This window comes from Pleurotus ostreatus (genome assembly GCF_014466165.1).
Source record: "Pleurotus ostreatus strain PC9 chromosome Unknown scaffold_4, whole genome shotgun sequence".
In the NCBI taxonomy this organism is placed as follows: domain Eukaryota; kingdom Fungi; phylum Basidiomycota; class Agaricomycetes; order Agaricales; family Pleurotaceae; genus Pleurotus; species Pleurotus ostreatus.
This window is the reverse complement of record NW_023503159.1, coordinates 1,484,738-1,505,702: the sequence shown is the minus strand read 5'-3', so window position 1 is coordinate 1,505,702 and position 20,965 is coordinate 1,484,738. Positions and strand designations below refer to the sequence as shown.

General features: G+C 50.2%; 4 protein-coding genes across 4 annotated transcripts; 2 read left to right on the top strand and 2 right to left on the bottom strand.

Moving 5' to 3' along the window:
• Positions 1-2,142: 2,142 nt before the first annotated feature.
• Positions 2,143-5,781, bottom strand: PC9H_006312 (uncharacterized protein; the record flags this gene model as incomplete). The annotated part of the gene is made up of 22 exons (XM_036775863.1): positions 2,143-2,193; positions 2,360-2,368; positions 2,538-2,674; positions 2,868-2,886; positions 3,067-3,125; positions 3,254-3,272; positions 3,371-3,393; positions 3,482-3,526; positions 3,607-3,679; positions 3,731-3,784; positions 3,848-3,994; positions 4,048-4,149; positions 4,270-4,336; positions 4,387-4,514; positions 4,570-4,641; positions 4,722-4,787; positions 4,839-5,046; positions 5,116-5,338; positions 5,397-5,434; positions 5,489-5,495; positions 5,625-5,647; positions 5,702-5,781. 22 exons carry the CDS (start codon positions 5,779-5,781, stop codon positions 2,143-2,145), a joined length of 1,650 nt encoding a protein of 549 aa, XP_036631882.1.
• Positions 5,782-6,378: 597 nt separating this feature from the next.
• PC9H_006311 (uncharacterized protein) lies at positions 6,379-7,605 on the bottom strand (the record flags this gene model as incomplete). Its single annotated transcript, XM_036775862.1, has 1 exon — positions 6,379-7,605. The coding sequence occupies one exon, from the start codon at positions 7,603-7,605 to the stop codon at positions 6,379-6,381; it is 1,227 nt and encodes a 408-aa protein (XP_036631881.1).
• A 579-nt stretch (positions 7,606-8,184) lies between these two features.
• Positions 8,185-13,328, top strand: PC9H_006310 (uncharacterized protein; the record flags this gene model as incomplete). Its single annotated transcript, XM_036775861.1, has 8 exons — positions 8,185-8,545; positions 8,599-10,631; positions 10,683-10,904; positions 10,958-11,972; positions 12,025-12,240; positions 12,304-12,441; positions 12,498-12,911; positions 12,985-13,328. 8 exons carry the CDS (start codon positions 8,185-8,187, stop codon positions 13,326-13,328), a joined length of 4,743 nt encoding a protein of 1,580 aa, XP_036631880.1.
• A 367-nt stretch (positions 13,329-13,695) lies between these two features.
• Positions 13,696-14,581, top strand: PC9H_006309 (uncharacterized protein; the record flags this gene model as incomplete). The annotated part of the gene is made up of 5 exons (XM_036775860.1): positions 13,696-13,744; positions 13,801-13,922; positions 13,981-14,080; positions 14,202-14,377; positions 14,468-14,581. The coding sequence occupies 5 exons, from the start codon at positions 13,696-13,698 to the stop codon at positions 14,579-14,581; spliced, it is 561 nt and encodes a 186-aa protein (XP_036631879.1).
• Between the last annotated feature and the right edge of the window lie 6,384 nt (positions 14,582-20,965).

The window sequence follows — 20,965 nt, the reverse complement described above, 5'->3', positions numbered from 1 at the left end:
CTTTCTCAACAACTGCACTTCAACACTGGAGACCCGGCACACAAAATTCTGCGATGATACTATAGCAGTGAGCGCAGCCCTATCCTATCTACCCAGACCCAGAAATGGGGAAGCGATGCAAATTCTTCCATGGTCTGTATAGATATGCAGGACGGAAGAACAAAGAACAAAGAACGAGTTATGTGCGTGCAAGAGCCAAGCCATCTACATCTAAACGAACGATTGCATACGACATGCACTATCATCGCGATGCATCTGTGCGTCGTAGAGCGAACTCCAACATAGGAACTCGTAGACCACCAGTGAGCATACGTTCGGCCAGTGTATTCTATGTATTCACGATCTATCATCTAGCATCCCTTTTTATTAAATCGTTGTGCAACATAACGAGTCTGTGTGCACCGTGGTACCACAGGACCACACCCGTGCAACGCCCGCGACTACCAACCTGTATCAACATACATGCATATACGCATACGGGAACCACAAGCAATCTCCGTCTGTCTCCTTATCATTGCGCATGTTGAACTGTTGTACTGTCGTACGTCCGTGATGCGTGGTGGGATGGAAGTATTTAGCACCCTCAGAGCTGCGACGGCCGCGGGATCTTACGATTAGATTTAGACGGTCCAAAGGCCTATAGTAAGGTTGGAAGTTACATGCCTATACAACAAAGGCCACCTCAATGGCAAAGGCGCATCGAAACGTCAACGCTTGAGTTGTGCGAATTCCAATGTTGTACGATTCTAAAAGTTAATCGGTAAATGAAGAGGATGGAGGGAACGGTCACCTGTCCCCAGTGATGTAGGTAAACGTGTACGGAAGAAAAAGAACGGGAGACCAAAGATAAGATAAGAAGAGTAAAGGAATAAAGGAATAAGGGAATCGAAGGAATGGTAAGTAGATATTTGACTGTCAAGTTCTGGATCGTGTCTGTCTAACGGGTCCCAAGGTGCAACCCCGTGAGCATCAGGACTCAGTATTCGGCATGCGTAGTACGGTATGGGGATCAAATATCACTCGCATTGCGCAATCTCCGTTGGTCCCGTGGCTTCCTCATTATCATAGCGAATTGTGTGTATTCACTGTTCAGTCATGGGCATGCACGAGACACGGCGAATTGAACTCAGCATTAGTGATAAATCGCAGTCTTGTCAAATTCAAAGTCTTGCACGTCCATGTTGGAGAGCGTACCGAGCTGAACCTAAGGACCATTCGATTTACTATACTGTGCGCCGATTCAAGAAACGAGATGACTCGGGTCGTACCAAGTGCAAATTCTGGCGTTCTGACGTTCTGGCATTCCAATGGATGAGAATTGCACGAGGAGGTATATACTTGGATCTGACGCCGAGTAAACAGAAGAACAGGAAAAGAGAATTCAAGATAAGAAAGGCAAGCTGAGGCGTAAACGTCCTGTACGCAAGATCTGACCGAAGTCATCTAAATCATGGCTCTGTCTGGTGTCCAATAAATGGGTCTCAAGGTCTAAGCTCGTGAGCATCAATTATGGGGGATCTCAAGCAATCTCCGTACTGAAGCTTGAGGGTCCCATGGCTTCGTCGTTATCATCGCTTTCATGTTCAGCTATGTGCACGAGACACGGGGAAGTGAATTGAACTCAGCGTTAGTAGTGGAAGTGGAAATCGTAGTCTCGTGCGTGCGTGATGGAAGACGTACCGAGCTTGGACGCTTAGCAGGATCTTGGCCGACGTACATCTACCCATCCCCCCACCTTGAAGCTGAAGGGTTCAAGGATAGAAGCTAGAGACCATTACAAGGGCAAAGGTTCATCGGCGCTGGGACAAGTCTAACTGTGTACTAAGTGCGAATTCTAAGGTTCTAACGCTCCAGAAGATGATTAAATGATGAGGTAGAAGGTGCAATCTGCTGCAATCTGCGATGGCGGAAGGTATAGATATAGACGTATATGAAAGAGAAGAACAGGAAAAGGTAAGGAGATGAGATAAGAAGAGTAAAGGGTAGAGGTGACCGTCCTGTATTCAGTCAAGTAAGATCCGTCTTCTAAATCGTGTCTCGTGTCTGTCTATCGTGTCTGCCTAGCGGGTCCCGAGGTCCAACCCCATGAGTACCCGTGAGTATCGCCAGTATTACTTGAGTCTTGAGTGGCCTGGGCATGGACTATGGAGGATCATGCGCAATCTCCGCCCTTATCATCATCGTCGCGTTTAGCTGCACGAGACACGTTCAAGTCAGCGTTAGTGGAAGTGTGAGAGGACGTGCACGATGGAAGCACTCACCAAGCCGGAACGGTCAAAGGGATCCTGACCGATGTCTGTACACATTCACATTCGAAGTTAAGACCATTCCAATCAATTGCACAGTTGTTATCACATACCGCTAGTCCCTGAAACAGAAGACCGACAATTAGCGTCCATCCATACAGACATTCAAGTCAAATCGGAGATGTGGCAACTGGTAAGCACGGGAAAAGCTCCCCATAGCACGAAAGGTAATGATACCCGTTCCCCAGAGCCATGGTCGTACTCCAAGCGAAACGAATCTAGAGTACGCACCGACATGCTAGTCTCCTTGTATTTGACGCTCATATCCGTGGCCGTAAGCCTCATGGCCTCGATCGCCTCATCTAGGGTGACGCTGTACACGCCATCACTCGCCATGGAAAGCTGGGCGGCGGTGACCGCTTTCACAGCTATATGAGTGCAATGAGACCAAGACGATCGTATGCGAGTGCGAGTGATCATAACGAGTTGATGAGTAAGAATTGATGGGTTAATTGGGCGGGCCGTGAATATGCAGGGAATGTGCACAAGGTCCATGAATGGATGATTGAATAGACAGGGATGTGAGTATCGCAGGGCCATGCTGATAGCACGTTCACTTACCTCCAAGACTATTACGTTCCTGTCAGGGTGCACACAAAGGCCCACACACCAGAATACCAAATATTCGGACACGCCGCAAATGATACGAATCAAAACGCGACCGCAAAATCGCGCAAAATCGAGTGGAAGTAACCGAGTGAAAGGAACGATGAAACATATTAGCAAATAGGCGTGTACTTGGGGACTACCAGGAACCTACGATGCATGGAACCTGGACAAGCCCGTCGATGGGGTCACACGTTAGCCCGAGATTGTGTTCTATGCGTAGATGAGTTAGGGTCAGCACTAATTATAATCCTCCTTTGCCTGGAAGAGGAAGGTGGAAGTGAACGCGAGGCGACTGCGGAATCCACTCCTCGCCAGAAGTCTATGTCGATATTACTCACCGATGCCTATCTCCGCAGCCTAGAAAAGTTTAAGCAGCATGTTAGCAGGGTCTCTATGGCGGAGCGGAACATGCAGGCGATATTTGCAGGGTGTGGAGAAGGACACGGAGATCTCACCTGAAGTACAGTCTCCGGCGAAGCTGCAGAACGCGTAAATATAAACACAAATCAGGGTGTGTGCAATTTAGCGTTTGATCATAATCGCGAAGTCTCGAAAGGGCCACCAACCTCCCATGCACGCTGCAAACCCGGCACTCGCCATCGAACACGCGACTGCACAAACAAACAAACGCGTCCATAAGTCAGCAAGGGGAGCACGAATATCGTAAGCGGGGCAAGTGGTGAGTAGATACCTCCAACCTCCGCCTGACATCCGCCTTCTGCAGCCGATATAGTGCTTCCCCGCTTAAACAGCATACCAACGGCCTAGGGAACGTTATTGAATGCCATAGTTCGAACCGAAACTACCGAACGTACTGCTGCGGTCAATAAGAATGTTGTGATGCTCTTCTCTGGGTCATCACTGACAAACTGGGTTCAAGCTTTTAAGTCACACCAGCACGGAGCATAGACTATAGTGCTAACGCCACTCACCTCGAGGATGTACTTAAGAACGGCCGGAATGACACCCGCGGCACCGTTCGTAGGCGATGTGACGATACGTCCGCCGCTGGCATTGACTTCGTTGACGGCAATAGCATAACACGATAGGAAATCCATGGCTGGAATAACTGTTTTCCTCTACATCCACCCGTCTTAGGTATACGTACCACAATGTCCTGCTGATCACTTACTGGTGGCATTGGCAAAACAGCATGATCAAAGGAGCCGACAACCCTAGCAGCTGGAGATCGCTTCCGGCGCATATCAGCAAGCTTTTGCGACCCTGGGTTCTTCTGAGGAGATGACGCTGAGAAGGGCTTCGAGCTCAGACCCTCGCGGGACCCCCATCCCCCAGGTAACACACCATCTTCATACAGATCAGTATCTCCCTCTGTATGCGGCGGCGATATCACTTCAGAGGATGAAGCCGTTGCACCGGCTATTGCGGGCAGAGTTGGTTGGGAGATGCCTGGGTAGAAGCTGCGATAAAATAGGTAAATGCAAGGTACGATCCAAGGCTAAGTCCGCACCCTCTCATGAGCCGCCTATACAACATCGGAGCACGACGTCGCAGGCCAAGACGGCCAGGCAGCGTTCGTTCCGAAGAAGAGACACCAGTATGGATACATTCATCCATGACTTGCCATATGCGCATCAGCTATTTGCGATCGCAACTTGAGAAAGCTATCAAACGATACAAGAAGGTATATCACCTTATCGTGAATATCATCATCAGTATATCCGAAATACTTCTCGTTGTCATAGACAATCTGTGCTATGGTCATCTGGAACGTGAATGTCGGTCAATTATCGGAATTGAAATTCGTATGTATGTAACTGGATGTAACTGGGGAGGACGACGTACGTTATGCTTCTGCGTTAATGCCAATAGGCTGTTCCCCGAGACAAAAGGATAGGGCGGATGTTCAGCCTCGGGGTCGAATGGTTCATCCATAGGGTCTGGTGTCCGCCCAGGCATTACTGAGGTATTATTTGCTTCATCGTCATTGGTTGAGAGTGCTTCTGTTTCCAGGGCAGGGCTGTGAATCGAGGTTGGGTGGGTGGCCGGATCCGTAAGAGAATGAGTTTGGTGCAATCGCGCGCCGTGTACAGCACGTTTGTCCACGCCCTTGTAAAACAGATTTTCGCCAACTTTCGTCTTCTCGTTGACAACGAAACCTCCTCCGACACTGAAGGACAGGGTAAAAATAATTGCATCATTAGCTAGGTCCAGTCGAGAAGAACGCAGCATGCGCTACCTGAAGTATTCATTTGTGGCAATTAGATCACCTTCGTTATCGAATGCCATAAACCTCATTCCATTGGGATGTGTCTTCAGAACTTGATCGAAACGCCATAGCATGTCCCTATCCGAGTCATAATGGATTAGGTGGGAGCCGCCCAATAAGAGCTGTTTATGCTCCAGAATACTCGAATATCGAGATGGAATAGTACCAGTATCAATCGTTTCGGGGTCAGAGCCTTGCCAACAAATCTCAGTTACAAACACGGTTACACGCAGTTGCCGTTCGTTCCATACCTTCGAGTCCGAGAAGAATGGCTTGAGGCGTATGATGTCTAGACATATTGAGATCAACAATACGCGATTGGAAGACGAAATAGTAAACACACCCTTTGCCTGGATAGGAAAAGGCAGTGAGCATTTACGAAGTTTCGAACATTCCGATAGTTTGATGGTGAAACAATGGGAAAGAAAAGGATGATGGATGAATGGAAGTAAGGCACTAATGAAACGGAATCTCCGTACCCGTCGCTGCCAGTGAACCATACCTAGGCGAGATGATGAGCCAGACGTTCGTTATTCAATGGAACTGAGACGCATACAACGTGATCTTGACTGTCTTGACTTTCTCCAACACGCCCATGGCCTTGAGATCGTTGATAAAGATTTTTCCCGCTCTCATAGGACCAACGGTATGGGACGAAGAGGGCCCAACTGTCGTTATGTTCAAAGAAAAGCCTAGTACCATCCGCTTATATTGAACAACGAGGATCAACTCACCACCAATGCTAAACAAATCAAAGGCTGATATCACAGCATGTTCTGCAGTCACTGACAGATACCGTATGTTCGATGGGGATGCTTGTCTTCTTGAACTGAGCAGTCGAGGCCCTGAGGGACGTGCATGCGTGGAGAATCGTCCAGTTTGTGTCGCCCGTTGAGGTTCGCGTTGGCTCCACCTCACCGACGGCACAATTGAACACGGCTCGGTCAACGCCAGACGCAGTGTACGTGACGATAAGGAAGATAACGACATTTCTTGAACCTTACTGGCCTAAGGGTCCGGAACAAGCTGAGAAATGGCCTGTTCGTGAGTGGTTGGTTCAGATATAAGGAGCACGGAAGTGGAACGCCGCCTGCCCGCAATGGAATGTACAGCAAGAACGCCGGACGTGATTGTAGCAGGTGGGCGCAGGTCTCAAGGGTATGTCGGTTGTCCACGAAAATTATGTTACAGTTGCGATACAAACAAAATAAGGGGTAGATGAGCTTGAATCTATTACATGGCCATTATAAGCTGTGTCTTCCGCGTCGCCTCTGCCACTGAAATCTCAAACAGCCGTAGATGTTCAGCGACCAACTTCCTGCCATCTATTCGGCGAGGTATCACGGGCGACTGAGGCACGTCGCCATCGCCCTCGGGTATCCCTGCTTCCCATCGTTCTACCTTGAGGCGACTGAGTTCTGCGTTATCCAACTCTATGCGCCATGTGCCGATCTTATTCTTCAGCGCACGAATCTTGCGCCCCGCCTCAGTAGTAGCCGCACCTGTGACTTGTGTCTGCTCTGATATTGTACCAAGCGACGAGACGAGTGAGGATGTGCAGGAACGGAAGGAGGTTAAATGTGGTATAGTTTTTGCCGGTGTCAAAGGGCCGCTAATCGGTGGTGGTTTGCTGAACGGGTCGGGATGATCGTTATCGGCCACTGGTGTATGAGGATCTATATCCCAGCCACTAGCACTGCGATGTGACGTTTCTATGGGAGTTCTTTCATGCCTGCTCGCCTGCTCGGGTTCATCGTCTTCGTCAGACTCTGCGTCTGGAAGCTCCTCCAAATCACCCAACACATCCATCCCGCCCAGACCCGTGGATATCTTCCTGAACTCTCGCTCGACCTCTAGCAATTCTCGGACTTGCTCCTCTCGGTCTCGAACTGTATCGTTGATGCGTCTAATGATGTCCGAAGCGATATTCTCGAGCGCAGGGTGTGAAGCGGAGTGTGTGTCAGAATCAAGACTCCGGAGATGCGCCAGAAATTGGTCTGTTGATTCCAGACTGCGGGCAAGACTTGCCATAGGTGCCTCATCGGTAGCCTCGCGATGGTAGGGCGACGGACTTGGAGGAGACGCGTCGAAGAATTCGAGATTTCCATTAGGAGAAGTAGCTTCTTGGAATTCATTCGCCAAGGAGCCACCGGAAGAACCCAAAGCCACATCTAACTCTTGCGCTTCCTCGTCGATACCCTCGGCCCCTTCATCATACTCTATACCAAATTCTTCAGCTAGCATCCGCGAGCCTGAGCTAGGTTCAGGCATAAGGGCCACCGCGAGCTCATGAGCTAGGGAATGTTGTCCATTGCCACCGTCTGTTTCTGGGCCGTTTGAGGATACGCGTAGGGAGGCACTGGATTTGCGGCTACCGACGTTAGCGCCATGCCTTGGAGATTTGGTTGGGGCTGAAAGAAAGTGGGATTCTATGTCCTCATAATTGTCAAAGGAGGACATAAGTGATGAAGAATGGTCGTTTCGGCGGTGGTGGTTACGGTGTTCGCGATCTCACGCGAGCTGCAGCAACGTCAATGAGTGTCGGTTTAGGCGATCAATCATGTGATTATCTCATAGGGGCGTCAGGGGAATATGATATGTTTCGCTCTTAGCCTGTCCAGCCAGCTACAGGTATTTGTGCGCCAGAGAACTCGTATCGTTTTCTACACACACGAATTATACTGCAGGCCGACGAGTTGAGTGGCCAGTAATGTACCTTGATGTTTTGATTTGATGGTCGTCCTTGATCAATCGCAGCGGTTGGGCAGTTCTCCACCAATGACAATTATTCATCATTCATTGCGACAAGAAACTTCCTTGATTGGTTAGTTTTGATCCATGCTCGACATGTCGTATGTAGGAGCACTGGCGTGCATTTCAATTTGGTTTGGCGATAAATTGCCAGTACTCAGTCACGTGGCGTGTGAAGGCTAATTTCCCAACCCAAACCTCTTACTACTCACTACTTGTGCCACTTTTTCGATTTCAGCCATCGTCTACGACGACGCCCGGGCGAACGAGCATGCAATAATTACGGCCATGTCTACTTCATCAGCTTCATCATTACAAGCCTCATCGTCAAATTCACCTATCACTTCAGCTGCTCTTCTACAACAACATGCATCTGCCCCAAATCCCCTTGCTGCTGCCTTGGAACAGGCAGTAACAGACCGCAATGCACTTGCTGGGCAAAACTCCTCGCTCTGGAAGCTTGTTGAAAAACAGCGGGCGGGATACAGTCAAATTCTGCGCGAACTCGAGCGTGTGAGAGGAGAGCGCGATACATGGCGAGCTCGTGCTGGAGGCAAGAGAGACGACCAACATCAAGGTCACTCTAGCAACAATCCAGACAATAACGAGCCGAAACATTCGACGCCGAGAAAATCCCCGGATGAACAAGGTGAGTCGGTTATGCCGTTACAAGTACGGCAGTTTGATCTGACTGTAATGCAGCACCTCGCTCGACGTCGTCTGCTTCGTTGCACTCCCAATCGCATTCTTCGCTACTACACTCGGAACGACAGCGGGCTGGTTCAGCAAGTTCCCAGCACTCTCTTCCTTATACAAATCCCTCATCCAGTTTATCCAACTCTCGTTCCGTCCATTCTTCGACCTCTGCAGAGCCCAACGGCACCAACAATAATGCAGGTCCTACATCTGCTAATTTATCATTCCCTTCCCTCGGATCATCTCCCATTCACACTCGTACTGCCTCATCTCATCCGCACCCCCCTCAGAACGTCCATCATCAGCACACTCATTCATCGCAGCGTTCACATTCTCCACCAATTAATTCCCTCCCACAAAGCCAGCGTTCTGTACCGGCTCCCTCACCCCTGGGTATCTCGCAACCACTGCGGTCGGAATCGTTGCCAGCTTCCTTACAGGCAGGTCCGCCCATTCGCCCGCCCAATAACACGGTTCCTCCTCCTCGAAAAATGAGCTTGAGTGAATTCAACGGCTCACCCAACCTCAATGGTAACGCATCCCAGCCAGTAGTCAACAACCCCACTCCGCTACCTCACACCCTGGCCCAACCCCAGTTACTTTCTCCCGATCCTGGGCTTGCCTCTCCAAACCCGCCCTTCATGCATTCTCGCGCAGACAGGGATTCCCAAGGAAGCCACGATTCACGAATTACTCTCCCTGAAGAGGCTCGTGCTTACATTGTCAATATGACTGATAGCCCTTTGGCAAGCCCTCATGTTGCTCAGTTCGTCACAAAGCCCAGTGCGTTGAGTGGGAGCAGTCCCAACTCCTTCGATGATGTCAACGAGGCAACGACGATCGTACTTGACGATAGAGTGCCACCGATTGGTTCGGGCCACGGGTTAATGAAGATTGCCAACCCAGATCCTGAAGGGAATGGTCCAGACTCTGCTGCGAGTCGTCGGAATGGCCACACCGATAATCGTGACGGATTGGGATATATGGGCCCTCCTCCCGTCGTCACAGTAGTGCCTGCGTCAGCGGGTCCGATGTCTCCTCCTCGACAAACACCACTTGGACCATCGAGGCCACACGACATCAATGGCACGCGCCTGACTCCTCGCAAGCCGCCGAGCACCGAGGCAACACGAGACGAACTTGGAAGCATGTTCCTTGACATGGATGAGAGCTCAGGACTTGAGGATGGTTCTGGTATTGAGGATGAACCTCTTGATGGCACCGAAGACGGGTTTGACTCGCCTATTCAACGTAATGACCACGTGGCGGGGAGTGATGATGGATATTCGACCGCGAAGGCCCTCGAGTCCTCAAACGATGCCTACAATAAAGAGAGATCCAGAAAAGTCAAACCTCGGGCAGCGGTTGAAGACTTCCCCCTACCTCCATCATCCGATACCTCGCTCGCTCACCCTTCCTCATCGCTTCAGCTTTCCGCCGACCCCGGTTCCTCTACATCCGTGTTCTCCAACGGTATACCTTCGGGCGATAGTTCTGCTTACTCGATCAATCCAAATGCAGCCAACCTTCATTCGGCATCAGCATCAACTTCCACGCTCCTCTCTGCATCTTCATCCAGTCCACCGTCCGCCCTGGCGTCCTCGTCCAATCTCGCCTCTATCCCCTCAGATTCCTCCTTCGTGTTGCCGAAAGGTACTACGACCTTGACTCTGTCTTCCTTGGACAAAGGAAACAAGTTCCGCGCCCTGCCGCTATTAATCAGCGATCTACCGTACACAGCGATTTCGGTATCTTCGTCCTTCGTGCGTCCAAATGAACGTGGGAAGGAGGTTTTGAGCTTTACTGTGCTTGTAAGTATCGACAGGGAGGGTGGCAGGAAGAGCAATGCAGGAGAGCACATGAATGAGAAAAGCAAGCCCAAGGATAGTTGGACGATCGAGAAGATGTATAGTGATGTGCTGGCATTGGACCAACGAGTCAGATCTACCGTAGGGAAAGGTGCGGCCAGGAAGATGGCCAACTTGCCTGAAGGGCGGCTTTGGAAAGACCACGCACCCGCGAAGGTCGATCAGCGCAAGGTGCGTTACACGCCTATGCATACAATTTCCAATGCTCACCCAGTAAACTAGGCTGTGCTTGAGAATTACCTACAGACGCTCGTAAATCTCCCGGTCAAGAACAACGATGAAGTAATCGCTTTCCTTACCTCCGACATTGTGCGTGATGCGAAGAAGCCTGTCCTCCAAGCTGGACACAAGGAAGGCTATCTCACAAAACGGGGCAAGAACTTCGGAGGATGGAAGACGAGGTTCTTTGTTTTGCAAGGTCCCGTGCTGGAGTATTATGACTGCGTATGCTTTCTTAAACATGTCCCTCGAACCGGCTCTAACGTTTCCCTTTATAGCGTGGCGGAACCCACCTAGGATCCATTCAAGTAGCGGGCGCGCAGATCGGTCGTCAGCAGCGCTCGGAAAACCGTGGTAGCACCGCTGACGAAGAAAAAGAATACCGTCATGCGTTCCTCATTGTCGAAGCTCGAAAGAATGCAGCAGGCAATCATCCCCGTCATGTTCTTTGCGCGGAAAGTGACGAAGATCGTGATTCATGGGTAGAAATGTTGGTGCGATACTTCAGCGGCGTATATACGGAGGAGCCTGTTACATACAGTGCGCGAGGTCCCAGTCCAATCTCAACCAACACTCAGGATTTGGACCGAACTCCTAACGGCTACGGCCAGCCACCAGCACGGTCAAGCCACTCCATTGATATACCTCCTCCATACACTCCAACTCCCAGAGAACATGCTCAGCGACGTGGCATGTCTCGAGACGACATCACGATATCGAAAGGCCCGGCTATCCCAATATCTCAGCTAGCGCCCGACGCCAGTAACGCCAAACTCTTCCAATCCACGCCTATGCTCGGAGAAACTACGACCAGTCCTGTTAAGACCCACCCATCGCCAGTGGAGCGTCACGGAGAACGTGAGAAGGCCGGCGGACTACCTTCGAGCCTGCCTGACCCGAGTCCTCTCAGTTCTAGCACTGCGGGCCACGACATCGGGTCGTCTTCGTCTCCACTGCGGTCGAACTCGGAGATGGGGCACTATCCGGATTTGCAAGACTCTGGGAAGCATCGTCAACCCTCGCCCGAGAAGCACCGGGATCGGGCTCGTGAGGTAGACTCTCGCAAATCGTACATGCCATCTTCTAGCACAAGCCTTGTTCCACCGGTTACGGAGCGTGTGCCTTCTCCAGACAAGATGGATAGAGCAAAGATCTCGGGCCCCATAAACGGTACTCCAATACCTGCCGGCTACAAATTTGGTGGTAAAGATGCTGAGGCTACGCCAATCACACCAAGCGATCGGCGAGAGAAAGCAAAATCGCGCTCTTTCTGGAATTTTGGTAGACCAAACGGTAAGTCCTTAGGGCATCTTCATTCTTGTTCAAACTGATAGGGGCCATTCAGATAAACTCCAGCCGCTGCCGACATTCATCCCTCGCGCCGTCTTTGGTGTTCCCTTGGAAGAGTCTCTCGACGTGGCTCAAATAGCCAGCCTTCCGGCCATTGTGTTCCGTGCCATCCAATACTTGGAGGCTAAGCGGGCCGACCAAGAAGAAGGTATCTATCGATTGAGTGGAAGCTCCGCAGTCATCAAGAGCCTAAAGGATAGGTTCAATGCCGGTGAGTTTGTCCTGATAGTCGTTTGTTCTGACGGTATACCAACCCTTTTATTTCCGCAAACAGAAGGTGACATAGACCTGCTGGCATCCGACGAGTACTGGGACCCACATGCCATAGCCGGTCTTCTCAAGAGCTTCTTGCGCGAACTGCCCGCCAGTATACTCACCCGCGATCTGCATCTGAAATTCCTAGCCGTCATTGGTGAGTGAACATGTGCAAGTCGGCCGACACGGACGCTCATCAACATCCTCCAACAGACTTTGTCGATGCTCAAGAACGCATAAAGGAACTTTCGCAATTGATTGCGGCTCTACCAATTGCCAATTATAGCCTGCTTCGTGCTCTGACGGCTCATCTGATACTGATCGTTCAAAACTCAGGTGTAAATAAGATGACCATGCGGAACGTGGGTATCGTCTTCAGTCCTACCCTCGGGATTCCGGCAGGCGTCTTTAGCTTGATGTTGGGGGAGTTTAACCGTGTGTTCAATGTCGACCCCGATTACACCGATGATGGGTCCGATGAAAAGGCTGCAGCTGCTGGAGCGGAGGGAGACCAGTTAACCGTAGGGGACCGTCCAAACGGCACAGATATGGCTCGGCGTAATAGTCAACGATATTCGGACGCTGCCGCCGACAAATTGCTCGGCCTTGCTGGCAGAAAATTAACAGGTAAGCTCTTCTGTCATACCACGCTATGTTCGAACTTCTCACTGATGTCATCGCTTATTACCCTATTCCTCAGTTGCGTCCGACGATGGTCAATCAGACGGAGATGACTTTTCTGTGCAGGATGAAAGTGGCCCAGAAACAGCCGAGGGCGACGTCACGGTAGAATCGTCGTCCTCCAATCTCAGCACGGGTGATTCAGCGCGTTCGCAGCATTTCATTGATCCACCCGAGACACCCATCGCCTCGAAAACTTCCAAGGCTTCTAGCGTCGCAGCGACACGCGGTCTCAACGTTTCTATCACACCGTCAGACAGAGGCCATCGCTACTCCCGAATGATGGGCCTCCCCTCTTCTCCGCGGCCACCCATCTCGCCTCGAACTGATGCCTCATCTTCGGACAAGGCGTCGCCTCAGTGACCTACATACGATCCCCTCGTTGCCGTGCTTTTTGATATCGATATCTTATTTTTTCTTCCATGATGTACATCGTCATTCGCAAGACGTCTCCATGTGTAGTGATACTTATACCATTCGTTCACACGACCTTTGCCTTCGTCATCTGTAGTTATCTCAGCCGTCGAATATACCCATCCCGCGCACCTGTACATTTATTCTTGCTGTCGACTCTGTCATGGACACTGAATGACTTTGGAATGACCGATACTGCATTATGCAATGTAACCCACTTTTGGTCCCAAAATTCACGTGCCACGTTGATCGACCGTCGGTGCGCGCGTAGACGTGTTACAGTTTCTTCTCAGACTCCACTCATCATCACTTAGAAATGGGATTCAGGCAAGCTGCTGTGCTGTCCACGGTATCCTTCTTTCTAGGTTTGTGCATTGCATACTTCGGGCGTAGTGTGACTGACGGCCCGTGGGATTGGAAGGTGTTCTGTTCATATGTTTCACCGTGGACCACAGATTGTTGTACACTGAACTAACGCAAGAGGCAATTCAAGACGGTTTCATCTTCTACACGACTTTCTTCAATGCCCCTCCCGCAATCAAGGTGTGTTATGCCGTTAGCGGTGTTTTGGGGTTGCCTGACATCTCTTTTCCCCGCGCAGGCACTCCTGCACGCCATGGTCGGCGTTGGCGTCGTTGGCTTGATCTCCAAGCTCCATAAATGGGACGATAGTGCTATGTTCTTTGATGGTACCAGCTTGGGTGAGTATCACTCTCTACAAACTTCCACGAATGGATGCATAACATAATTGTTATCTCCGTTCCGCTGGCAAATCGGTTCTCGACTCTGATGAACTCACACTCACATACGTTGCTGCTGCAGCTGCATATGTGTTTGGAATTGCAGTGTACATCACCGTGACGATACCAACTCTCCGGACAATTGTCACACCGGTCGTCGGCGTTGACACGGATGAAGATAGGGCTGAAGCTCTGCGGGTATTGTCCGCAGGCAACACCATCATCATTCTCTGCCTTGGCGCGATCCTAGCACTCCAGGTCGGTATTTTCTTTAGCGAAGCCCGAGGCTGCACACACGCACACGTTCAGCATGAGCGCTGACACCTGGATCATTTTGTTTTATCTCAGGCTGGCCAGGTATACGCTAGGCGAGCAGAGGCGCGGGAACTCGCCAAAATTCGTGAAACAGAGAAACAGAAAGAACAGCAGGCTGCTGTCGGGACTGACAAAAAGGATCAATAGATTGACGTTGATCTCGATTCCGACTCGGATGGATATTTTGCTCTACAGCACCGTGCGCCATTCTTCTAATACTCCGTGCTTCATCATATAATATTATTTCATTTCATTGATGAGCTGCTTGCGCCCACCACATGATGGACTTCCTTGTCATGCGCGTGTTAAGGTTATAAGATGTTGTAAGCAGCACAATCTGGTATACCCAGCCAACTTGTTCCATCTGGAAATTTATCAGCTTGACAGGGGGCACTGGATGGAAGGACTTCTTTGCGTGTGTACATTCGCTGACCTGAATTCTTTTTCATCAGCCAGCCGGCGGAAGCAAAGACATGCTGTCATGTTGTCGTTACCTCCACCCTCCCTTGCTGTCTTACGACACATTCACTCGATTCTCGCTTCGCAAATAGAATCATTTTCTCCCGGCATGATCTTCTTCCCACTTGCTCCTGCCTTTCCCACTCAGGTTCGTGCTAAACACCCATCGCGAGCACTCCCCGGGGTTGATGATACCTTGTGACATGTCCACTGCCGCGGCGAATGCAGATCTGCCATTGTTCAATCACGGAATTTCATGATAGGTTGCTGTTACTGCCCTTCGCTGCATATGCCATCGATCTTTGTTTTCCCTGACGGAAACAAATACTCAGATCCGTGCACGCATCTGCAGGCGTCCGTGTAGTCTCGTCCCTTCGCATCTGTCCCTCGGTTCTTGCCAACCAAAGTCCGCCGTCCGCCCAACAATCATGTATCAGATCCCGCCTCGATATCATAATCAAGCTTCGGGACCTCAACGCTGCATTCATTTACAACCCCCATCGCCAATAACAACAATCCTCTTCACGTCTTCAGGTTCCTGATCCCCCAAATCCACAACGCACTATCACGCTCTCAGAGTCGAGATCATGTCTGTCTCTTTTACTTCCCTTAGACTTGTTCCGGCATTCAGATATCTACCATCAGTCCATCAACCCCGTGGCCTCCCATGGTACATGTTTTCATCTCGGTGTGTTATTTGGAGCGCAGCCCCAATTGCCCTTAGAAACCCTAGAGGCACTTGAGGCCCAGAGACTCCCCAAGAAACACGCTGGAACTCATCCGCGCCACACATTCATTCCCTTCCCTTCCACAGGACGTTTCTAAATTTGCTCGCCATCGTACAAATCGTAAATGGCATACGAATATGGTATACAACTACTATCAGCATCAGCATATCAGTGTTCCACTCGCATTGTTCCGTGCGATGGATTTTCACGGCTCCATCCGTATCATCATCCTTCGCTTCTTCTAATTCTAATTCTAACCCCACGCCTCCCCACGCTCGCATCCAAATGTTCAAAACCTACTTTCCCATTCCGAGCATGGATGCGCAAACGCAGTACGAGGATGCCCATAACTGGAACGATTCTGATTCCCAACAGAAACAAAACAGTAGAACAGGAACGCTGCCGTTCCTCTGATGTCCCTCTGATGATAATGCTCTATGATGACTATCACCCTCGGGTCTCCCATTCCAATTTCTGTTCCATTGCCTTCACCGAAACTAGCTACCATGCTGTCACTGACCCACTAGTGCTAACAGAAATGTAGGAGAAATAAGAAGGTATTCTACCTGGCAAGAACGGGAAAGCGTCCAATTATAGGTCTCCCACCCAACAACGGGTGACTTGTTCCTGTTATACTGTTATTATCACTGCACGCTTCTCCCCCTCTTTTCCCTGCGATCGTGGGTGCGCTCCCATCCCCCCTAATAATGTGACTGACGCCAAACATACTCCTCAGGCTATAACCCAGAATACGGACCTTCCCTCCCCTCCGATGCTTTCTGATCAGTAGCAACAGTAACGTTATCACCTCACAGATTTCCTCCCTTCCCACCCCCTGTTACGACTCGCGAACTCGAGAAGTGCTTTCTGAATCAGTTACCCGTCCCCGTTGCGTCGGTTTCCCTTTCATCGTCTATTCAACCGACGTTGGGTTCAAAGGGTTGGATTAGGCACCACCAAAGAATCAAGACTCAGAACGCAGAAGGCAATTGAATACATTCATTCACGAATTCCGAGTCCCATATGCCATGTAGACTCACACGACGGCCAACAACGCCTATCCTATGCCTTTCGAGATGTCTAGCTAAAGTATCTAAGACTATACGCTACATCCGCTACCGTCAGTCGTGCAATATGGATTCATTTATCCACTATAGCCACATCAATATTTCTCATGGATGGGAATTTATCGTGTCCTCACGTTGCAACGGTGCGACCTATCACTCCCGCGAACATGCACCCCGAGTATTTCATGATTTCATTGCTCGGGTATACCGCCTCCTGAGCCTCGACTGATTCATAGTCTGCGACGTTCCCAGCTATCCGACTGCCCGACTGTCCGACCTTAGCTCCCGGTCATTAATACCAGAATCAATTTATCATCATTTAGCTTCGTACTGAGTGACCACAAAGGGCACACCCAGAACGCGTCCATAAACCCGTACTCGGTGGAAGCCACGCTTACCGTACCACCATGTATTTCTTACCTCACTCTCACCCTCGGACTACATCAACTCGTTCTTCATCCACAACGTCCATCATGTTCACATACGTAGTATTGTATAGCATAGCACACCCATTTCTTCCAGAACACCCATAAATAAAACCGCCCAATCCCATCCCCAATTGCGAACGCCAAATGGTCCAAACCCCGCATAAGAACTCCTTCTGAACTTATACGCCACATCACCGCTAGCGAAGGCCAGCGCCGGCACCAACCTTCGAATAGAAGAAGAGACATTAGTCCGTAGTGATGTAGGAGACGTGCCCGCCTCCTGTTCCCCTATTGCCCAATAGGGATATAATTGAAGAACAACTTCGCATTTTTGATTTCTTGATTTCTTTGATCCCTACATCTGTATCCAGGACCGAAACAATGAATAGCGAAGCTCGGGACCTACTGAAATCTGCCAGGGAAGTGATGGGGCGTTGGTAGAACCTGCCACTGTCAATGCCAGTTCCCAAGAGTCAAGATCGCCCTCGAGGATAAATCATGATGTTGCCCAACACGTCTACCAGTGATTGATCATCATACATCAGTTTTGAGTTTGCTTCACACTCTACTCGCACCGCAAAGTCAACCTTCATTAATCATTATGTTAATCATTCCTGCAAACGTGAAGGTGAACACTGAGCGTAATGAACGCCGAACAGGTTACGGCGTGTCCTCGAAGTCCCTCTCGAGAGTCTAGCCAAGGTGTCCCACTTCCTTCCGAGAAATCCAGGAGTAGGTGCGCTCTCAGGCCGCAGTGCGACGGGTACGATGAGAACGGGTTACACTATGAGTTCCGCATAAGAGGTTACGTACCGATAGAACATAGAGAACCTCGTAGAACCGATGCCGGACTCTGGTTAGCTACCCCCCATATACCCTATGTGGTGATTGCTGTAAATATTTTTGACTTGGAAGTTGACAGATGTTCGTGAGCTGGCATGGAGATTCAAAGAAAGTGACCGGGCCATTTACTCAGGAAAGCCCTCGTTACGACCGCCGCGTGCTGTACATGATAATCGATAACCGGCATTTTGTTTGATACTGTCAGACAGCCGTTCGGTGTATATGTTCAATTAGTGCCACACGTTGTAATCTTTCATAGGGATCATATTTTGACTCCGTCCACCTGTCTGCTTCGACGGTGTAGTGGCAGTGGCATGAAAAACGATCGAAACGACACTGGATGTATCTGGATTTCGTTTGCGTATATTGTGCCTGATGAAAATTTCAACGCCTCAAATCTTCAACAAATCTTCGTTAATCATAATCAGAAGTCAGAATACAGCAGCTCTATCAAGAATCAGAACACGCACAGAAAGGCCTTGCGGCTCGGATTGATTCTTCCGTCCTAAAGTTCTTATCGCTTTTTATTTTCCTCGAAGGCCGAAGCAAGTGGTACGATCGGGGTGCAGGAAGGGTCCGATCCCGAAGACAGCGCCGTTGACACAAGTCCGATAAATCCATGCACAGCCCCATCCCATGTCACGCCGCCTGAACTTGCTGACTAATACGACACAACACTACCCCGGTGACTGTCACCACTTTTGACGCTTTGATTTGTCGCGTCGCGTCGTCGTACCTACGCGTCCATGTATCCCGCCACCAGATCCACGGACTCCTGAAGCTCGAAGCCCGACTCCGAGAAACTCAACATTACGCGGGTTCCCATGCTCAGGACCTCCTCTTCCATATGCATCCCACGTCTGCCGCACGTCCAATAACGCGTTCTGCTACATGTCCCAACTAACTAGAACTTCTAAGACCCTACGCCGAAATAACTTTGGAACGCTCCAAATGGACCATATACCTTTTTGCAGTCGCAGATGCCAAACGGGTTCGACAGGGCGTCCATTGTCCTTTCCCCAGGCTTGCTTCTAGTTCAATATACCCGTACCTTCGACACGGGTGAACAGACCCAATATGCCCGACACCCGACGCCTGGAGCATTCTGGGCCGCTGAACTAGCGTCGGTCATCGGTTGTCGGCTGTCGGTAGTCTCTGGTCCTAGTGGTTGCACGACTTGCAGTCCACACGACTTCCTCGCGATGCAAGCCCACCATCAACTAATGTCTCCGTATTCACGCGGTCTATACTGCCTATTCTCGTCCTCGAGCTGGTCCCCGTCGTTCTCTCACCCCGTCTTCCGTAATGCAAGAACCAAGACCCGGGAACCACAACAACAATCTCGTTATCGACGTCGCGTTAGAATTCGATCCTATTGATGTACCACCTGTAGGCCACTTCTTCAACGTTCCATGGACTTCTATCTCTGTTCCTCTGTTCGTCTGGTGCGCCTTCTCTCTCCTCTCCTCGAAAAAGAATCGAATCTTTGTGGTCCCATGTGCGTGCGTGCATACACCCACATGCGCCCACACATCTACATCTGACTACGAATGATACCGTCCTCCTTGTATCGACATATCTGAATCATTGTCTCTCAGTAAGTTAGCAAGTTTGGTACCTGGTGAGTTGATCAAATGCCACACATTCATAAATCCGCGGATATCTATCATGTACTTACAATAATGTTCGGTAGGCAAGGGTGGGACCAGAACAATGTCTCTGAATATCTGATAGAAATGTCGGCGGTCACACGTTTGTACGTACTTGCCGTCGGCTCAATCACCACCAGCACCGTTGATAGTAGCTACCTTGGAAAGTTCTGGCGGAGGTGTCTCACTCGTACGCGGCACCGGCTGTAGTTGCGCTTTTCTTATTCTCATTCCCATTAATATTCGCAGGGACGTAACGTAACGCTTAAGGGACCTCCCACCCCCGAAGCTGCAGTCTCAAGCGAATTGACGAATTGAATACCCGAACACAACCCGAGCCTTCAATCTGTCTATTATGGGGAGCGACGAACGTCTAATCGAGTCCAGATAGCGTAAACATCTTATCAAGGTACTTCGATTATCGTTGTCGGCTTTCGAGATCTCACACCCACCAGGGTATACATATTCCAGCGTAGTCGCCTGTGTAGAAGTAACAAGCGACTGCGATATTATGTGTGGGCTCATCCCCTCATCCCGCCGGTCGGCGAACCCGGCTTTCAGAATATGGAAATGCCATGAGTCCAACAATCCACGGTAGATTCGATTTCCAAGTATTACATCCCGCGCAACTATCGCCTTTTTGATAAGCGAATGAAATGCAAGTGAGGTGACTCGAATCTCATCCCGCCGGTCGGCGGAGGCGACTCAGAATAGCTCACCACACCGATACATACAGGTTACCGCCGATCAATATTTCGATCACCGTGGCGCTCCCACATATTTTCGTCATATCTTGTCATACCTGGCGTAGGTGCACGTATATGGGTACGTAGGCGTTAGTGCCTGTCTCGACTTCAGTGCCTCTCCATACGTGGATGTAACTGACGATCGTACTGACTCGAGACTGCGAACGACGTTGTATCTAGCGGTCCAGAATCACTTCCCGGCACATATGTTCCATCCAATCACCACCGCTCATCCATCAAGTCAAGGAAATCTTGTTTGCAGTAGCATCCAACCCTGCGCATCCAGTCTCCATTTCCGCACATATCCAGATCCCAGATACATACCCAACGCTGAAATTCAGAGGTCGAGGTTGCATAATGCCATTATACCTCCACAGCCTCAGCAGGTCTCGACCTCGCTACTCAATTGGACCTCACTCACATCATCACCCAAGCGTAAGCGAACATTCGCAAGGTACGCCTACGGATGCATTGTACCCCCTCATCCCTGAATCCAAGTACAACACCAAGATCTATCGCATTTTCCAATCTTCCACAACAATACACGCCGACGATGCGCAGCAAGCAGCTCGTCCAATCAGATTCACCAAATCCCGCCAACACCTGCATGC